At 37.9% G+C, this 7,016-nt stretch overlaps 1 protein-coding gene across 1 annotated transcript; it reads right to left on the bottom strand.

Moving 5' to 3' along the window:
• Nucleotides 1-1,045: 1,045 nt before the first annotated feature.
• Nucleotides 1,046-5,481, bottom strand: LOC113765290 (phenylalanine ammonia-lyase G4-like). The gene is made up of 2 exons (XM_027309420.1): nucleotides 4,837-5,481; nucleotides 1,046-3,049 (listed from the first exon to the last, which is right to left on the bottom strand). Exons 1-2 carry the CDS (start codon nucleotides 5,238-5,240, stop codon nucleotides 1,303-1,305), a joined length of 2,151 nt encoding a protein of 716 aa, XP_027165221.1. The 5' UTR covers nucleotides 5,241-5,481; the 3' UTR covers nucleotides 1,046-1,302.
• Nucleotides 5,482-7,016: the final 1,535 nt, after the last annotated feature.

A 7,016-nucleotide genomic window follows, 5' to 3' on the forward strand; every position in this document is an offset into this window, starting at 1 on the left:
TTTTCAGTTACTGTCATTCATCGAATCAAACTCTCGACTCTCGTAGCGTGCTGCAGCCTTCGGAATCATAATCAAACACGAATAAGTTGCAATTTCTGGTTTTCTAGCATTAAATTTGTTGATCCCTGATGCTTGACTAGATTCAAACCTTTTTTGGTGGTATCAATATCCCCCAAAGATGTATGATGGCTGCTTCAAACTCTAATGCAGGAAAGCCGCTTCAAACAGCTTTCCATGGAAGTCGCTGGCTACGATTAAAAGTTGGATGCATGTAAAAGAAAATGTAGCTATTTATCTTCTTTAGTGGATTTAAGGACATTTCCTGAAATAAGTGTGTCACAACTGCAAAGTGCCTGTACTGTTGTTACCCCAAATTGTGACCAGCGCACGGGAAGAAGTGTAGAGGCAGGCAGGTGGCGCTAGTGTCACGTTCTCCTATGGGAATTAGACTTGGTGTAGGGAACTGCTGTAGGTCCTTATAGTGATAGTATCTGTTAGATTTGGGCCAGTGACCAAATGTGCCTTGGCAATATAGCAATTCTTTTTTGTGCATAAAGAGAATTGGATGATCGGGTAGATAACATGGAGGAAATTGGAGGTGCGAATGGATATTAGCGTTTCAGCGGCCTCCTCGCTCAGTGACTTGTTGGTTAGGATGTAATTCATGACGTGGGTTTACTTGTTTAATGCCCATTTAGTCCTCAACCCCTCACAAGGAAGGGTATTGGAGGGGGGGGGGGGGGGGGGATGGAGGGGAACGGTGATAATTGAAGTTTTACGGCAGTAGGATGCATTCTAAGTTTTTTTATTAGAAGTTTGATAAGGTATGAACCAATTTTTTTTTTTTTTTCCAAAAAGTTGGTTTAGTGGTTAAGTAGTTATTCCACAACCCTAAGCTGGTATTTACGATTGCACGAATCAAGAGCGCTCATAAGGCATCTCGGTTAAAGCTCGAGTTGATCAAGTGCGTAACTCAATTTGTTAGCTCGTGGAAGTTAATCATGTATGGAAATAGGATGTTAGTCAAAACAATAATATATGATGATTAAAATCCTCACAAAATCTAAGAAATTCCAACAAATTACAATAATTTATCTGTACATCAATCACGAGAGACAAAAAGGTAGAAAAAAACAATAGATGGGAGTAAGAGTAGACGGTGACAATTGACAAAAAAAAAATATAGAGAAAAACAGTTTGCTACTACAGTAAAACAAAATATTCCTTAAGGAAGCCTGCTCTTCTGTCGGTCTTCACCGAGTACAACAGCTAAAATCTGCTCAATGTGCCGTGGAGTGGCATCTAACACAAGGGTAGCGGAGCACCATTCCAATCTTTGAGACACTCGAGCAATGGATCGACCATCTTACCATCACAAATTGCGGAGAAAACCTTATCAAATTCCTCTCCAGGTGACTTTGCCTTTTCTCCTGTCAAGAATCCAGTCGCCAAATCTTCCCTCACAAATTTGTATAAAGGGTAAGACCTGCATTTCTTGATCCTATTTGGGACTGCAGGATTACCACTTTCACATGCATTTCTTGCACTTTCAACTTCTATTGGCAAAAGGGTCTTCAGCTCTTCTTCAAAAGCTCCAACTTTGAGGAAAATCGAAGTGTTCGGATTTAGGTCATCATTGTTGATCAGGGCATGATCAACAAGGACTTGCCTTAGCTTTTGCATCAGTGGATAAGTTGCACTGCAAGGATCATCTATATATGTAAACACGTATTCACGCTCAACCACTTTAAGTAAATCTTTTTCACAGAATCTTGAAGGATGAAGCTCCCCATTGATGCCTGTGGTCAGAACCTTTTTAGCCACTTGGTGAACTGTGTTCTTGACAGCGTTTTTCAAATTTTCCTCCAAATGCCTCAGATCAATTGCCTGACAAAGTGCCACTAGGTAAGTTGAAGACATCAGTTTCAAGATATCCACTGCTTCAGCTGCTTTTCTAGAAGAAATCAATCCTAAAGAGTTAACATCCTGATTGTGTTGCTCGGCACTCTGTACATGATTTGTGACAGGGTTGGCCAAAAATTGAAGCTCAGAACAATAGGCGGCCATTGCAATTTCGGCCCCTTTGAACCCGTAATCCAAGCTAGGATTTCTTCCTCCAGATAGATTAGAAGGCAAGCCATTATTGTAGAAATCATTGACGAGCTCAGAAAATTGAGCAAACATGAGTTTCCCTATGGACGCTATAGCTAATCTGGTGTTGTCCATTGACACACCAATTGGAGTCCCCTGAAAATTCCCTCCATGCAAGGCTTTGTTTCTCGACACGTCAATCAAAGGGTTGTCATTGACAGAATTGATCTCCCGTTCAATCGATTTTGTGGATGATCTAATAACTTCAATTTGAGGTCCTAGCCACTGTGGTGAAGTACGCAGTGCATATCTATCCTGTTTAGGCTTCTGGAGGGGATCCGTTTCATGCAAAACCTTTGCTGCCTTGACATAGGAACTGCCATCTAAAATGTGTTCCATTATGGCTGCGGCTTCTATCTGACCAGGGTGGTGCTTCAGTTTATGCATCAAATGATCAATGAACTCCGGTTTCCCGTGCATAACTTCAGCAAAAATTGCTGATAAAACTTCAGATAAGATTACCAATAAATTTGCCTCAAACAGAACCATGGAGGCCAAACCCGACCCTACAGCTGTGCCATTAACCAGTGCTAGACCCTCCTTAGGCTGCAACTCAAAGAACCCGCAATTTATCCCAGCAATCTGAAATGCCTCCGTGGCATCAAGGGACCGACCATTAGGCCCAACACACCTAGAATTAGGACGGCCAGTCAACAGTCCTGCAATGTATGACAAAGGAACTAAATCGCCAGAGGCAGTGATCGTGCCGCGGAGAGGCAAACATGGAGTGACGTTGTGATTGAGAAGCCTTGTAAGAGCTTCTAATATCTCAAATCTGATCCCTGAATACCCCTGTAGAAGGGTGTTGATCCTTACTAGCATTGCAGCCCTTGTTGCAGAATGTGGCAACGTGTGACCTGACTCTGCTCCATTTCCAAAAATTCCAGCATTCAAGAACCTGATTTTTCAACAGCATTGGGTCAAATAGTTTCTTTTTCAGTGGTTTTACAAAATTGATTTACACTAATTAACATATTAGTAATTTATAACATTCATAAATATTTCACGCTATAATGTCCAAGAGCATGGTATTTTTTCATGACATTAATGATAGGGTGGGCAACAATTCTGCCCTGACATTTAATTTTCAGTGATCGGCCATGTTGGCTCTTCATAACTATGGTCCAATCAACACAGGACCCATGCCCTCAGGGATGGGATAAAGGTTAATCAGTTAACTACTGGGGTCGGCATAAAACACAATTGACAGCTTACTATCACAAGTAAACCATTTTCATACAAAATGCAAAAAAAAAAAGTGTGGGTTTTCAATTTTATTTAGGCAACAAAATCGGCAAGGAGCTTCCAATGGTAGGCTATATTATGGGCTATCTCGCCTACTACTTTTAGTTGTTTTTTCAACAGAAGGTAGTGTCCCAATTTAGCCAAGTACTCCTAGGCCCTAGCTTGCAAAGCAGCCCTGCTCAAGGATACAAGCTTGATAATTAATCCTTGCTGGGGGCCGGGCGATGTCGCCTACAGTCAAGGTGGGGTTAGGTAGAAGACAGTACGTAGTAGTTTTACACTACTTCCTTTATGTTGGCAGGCTCTTGGTATTAGACTGAAAGGCAGAATTAATTCTCCACTTATTCCTCTGTCCTTTAAGTGACATTTTAAGTTTTCACTTCCCACCTCGTGCGATTACAAGAAAACGAAAATTGTTTTCTCTACTATCTAACTGTACTAGAAATAAATTTTTTTTTCTTCTATATTCCATCTTTTTGTTTTTTTTCCCAATGAACTGTATTAAAAAGACTCCTAGCAAAAAAATAAAATAGACAATGCACCTAACTTATTCATTTTTGACAAAAAGTTCTCCCTTTTTTCGAGACAGAAAAAAATTCTATATTCTATATCTGGGGAATCTGAAAGGTACGGAACCGCTACAAGACTGATGAAATTTCCAAGAAATGTTGGACAAGAATGCAAGTCAAAAGATATTCAAGCAGAACTTTAAAGCTCTCCCAGCTGGGCCAACCAACTACTCTAGACAACAAGTTCTCATTATTATTAGTTGAGCAACGTACCTAACAATTTGGTCCATAAAGAGTAAAGACCCTACTTTACACTTAAAAAAAGCTAAAATCGATGTAATGACATAAGAGGGAAGAAATCAGGAAAGATTCTTTTACTCTTTGTCCCATCCTCTTAATTATTTACCCCTCATCAACCCAAAACCAATGCAAGAGCCCTCCTTTTTTTCTGTAACTTGTTTGACTGACAACAATTCCCCTCGGCAACCAATAACTTAATCAACTCTTTTGAACCCAACCAGTCACCCTCTTTTTTCCTGCCCTGTCGCTTGGTATATACTTCCTCCTCCGTTTCAAATTATTTGCTGCATTTGAGAATTTAACTGTTCTTCTTTAAAAATAGTGAATAGTAAATTATTTGTAAAAATTTATTTACTTATATCATTTGTTCATCTGTTTATCTCACATATATCAAATCAAAAAATTCTATGATATTTTTTTCAAAAAAATTATTCCAAATAATCTACTGTCTTTTTTTTTTAAAAATTTTGGCACTATCCAAACGGAATATTAGTGAATTTATTTCCAAAGTTGCCATTGAACATTTAAATTTATGAAATGTAGAATATGAATATGCAGATATCCAGATTTTTTACGGAAGGACCAGTGAAACACTAGCTAATACACACACTTAATATATAATTAATCTAACCTGATCAGCTCAGTCTGCAAAGCAGTTCCCTGTTTTGTTCTCCTGTGAGAAGTGGCGCCAAATCCAGTTGTGACCCCATAACTGTCTGTACCATTGTTCATGCTCTCCACCACCCACTCACTGCTGGCCTTCACACCAGCCTTGGCCGACTCACACAGCTCCACCACCGTCCCACCACCACCACCACCTGCATGCACTGCGGCCACCGCTGCCACCTGGGCTACCGTCAACGTTTCACCACCTAGCTTCACTAGTGGCTTCCGATATTCGCGTACCATTTTCTTCACTTCATCCAAATGGCTCCCCTTCAATGACTCCGCCGCCGCGTTCCAATTCAAGGGATCATCTTGGACGCAGAAGCGATTGGAATGATGGACATTTCCATTTTCATGTACGTGCTCCATATCCTTTTTTTTCCCTGGGTGAACAAATAAATTTTTCTTTTTTTTTTTGGGGTCACGGGCAAGAAAGCAAATGTTACACTTACAAATGTTGGGTACGAGACTCTCTTTTTTTCCCCTTAAAAGAAAAGGCCGCACAGAAACAGAAAGCAAGAAAGAAAGTGGAGTGGCTTTCTGTTCTGTTCTGTGCCAAGACTAGAAATGGATGATGTTTAGGAAGAAAGGAAAAAATCAATGGAAGGAATAAGGGTATGGAGAGTTGGTTCAACTGTAAATTGGCATTCTTTAAATAAAGGGTGCGACTCAAAGAGTGTTGGGTGGTTAGCTGAGAATTTATTTGGGCCGAAGGATCATCATGTGATCTGACGGATAAAATGTGTGACACGTAGGCCCCGGGGGTCAGGTGCAAATGTGAGCTGCGTGGAACTTCCCGTCAAGATTTATGGGGTGGTGGGTGGCCCCCGTGGTTGTTGACTATGCAATTAATAGGTATAATCATATGGATTAATCTTTCTTACACAGACAATATATACACTGTCAATATTGAAATGAACGATAACTATGTAAAATTTAAATTTAAAATTTAATTTTTACACATGTCATGAATTCAACATTGATAGTGTATACACTGTCAGTATAGAAAAGATTTATTCTAATAATATACCTCACAAAGTATGCTACTATATACAATTTAAATAAATTTTTTTCTTTCCTAAAAAGTGCCTCAAATGTTTTTGTTTACACTAGGCACCTTTTGATCCATAAATAAAATAAAATAAAATATCTCCTGTCTACGAATTTTCGTTCCAACCACCAGTTCTTCATGGCTCCCGGTCCTAATTTTGTTATTCCAATATATAATTCTAGAAACCGCTTCCACCGCCGCGCCCTGCTTCCTCCGCAGAGGCATCCATGTGACTAATAAAATTTGTTATATAATTTTATTATAGTTAAATTTTAGTAAATAATCAAATGCTAAAATATGAACACATCACAAAGTTCTTATCCATTGTAATTTCATAATTGAAATTTATAAAAACATTCAAATAAAAATTATTTGAATACAATCCAACGTAACGAAACAAATACAACTAAAACAGTCAATTTTCACTTTTTGATACAAATACAATCACTAAATCATTATTGTATTTTTTTTTTAGAAAAAAGTGTTATTGTATCAAGTATAATTAGAAATTTAGTATAAATGTATTAGTAAATTTATTATAACTAATTAATAATTTATATTAGTAGACATATATAATTATTAGTATAATTGATAATATCAATTATATTACATATACTAATATATAATATATAATACATATAACTAATAATAATATTATTATAAATTTGTAATTAATTAAATTAAATATTATATATATAATTATATACATATATGAGTATTTTTTAATATTTTTTTTAACGGGTGGCGGGGCAGGGGATGGGGCATACTCCCCCGCCCTGCCCCGCTTCCCGCGGGCACTGGTCCCAATTGTTAACCCTACCCTTTGGATTGCAATTTTTCGTAGAGAAATTTTTATAGTTTCTGCAAACGCATTTTCGAATCACCTCATGATATCAAATCGGTACGATATGTATTTTTTTTTAAACTTCTAAAAATAGCAATTCAAATGGGAATATTTTTATATTTTGACTAAGTGAGAAAAGGAAAATTTGCCACGATTCATGCGTTCTTATATTACACTTTCTCAAGATAATTAGGACCCATCTATTCTCAATTTGTATGTACGTTATATGAAGTCAAATTAGAATTTTATG

The sequence above is a fragment of the Coffea eugenioides genome, chromosome 1 (assembly GCF_003713205.1).
Source record: "Coffea eugenioides isolate CCC68of chromosome 1, Ceug_1.0, whole genome shotgun sequence".
NCBI lineage: Eukaryota > Viridiplantae > Streptophyta > Magnoliopsida > Gentianales > Rubiaceae > Coffea > Coffea eugenioides.

Excerpts from the sequence above, each read along its gene's own strand:
- LOC113765290 (XM_027309420.1), bottom strand. The coding sequence starts at position 5,240 with ATGGAGCACGTACATGAAAATGGAAATGTCCATCATTCCAATCGCTTC. Across the intron at positions 3,050-4,836 it reads TTGCAGACTGAGCTGATCAG|GTTCTTGAATGCTGGAATTT; the intron begins GTTAGATTAATT and ends TTGAAAAATCAG.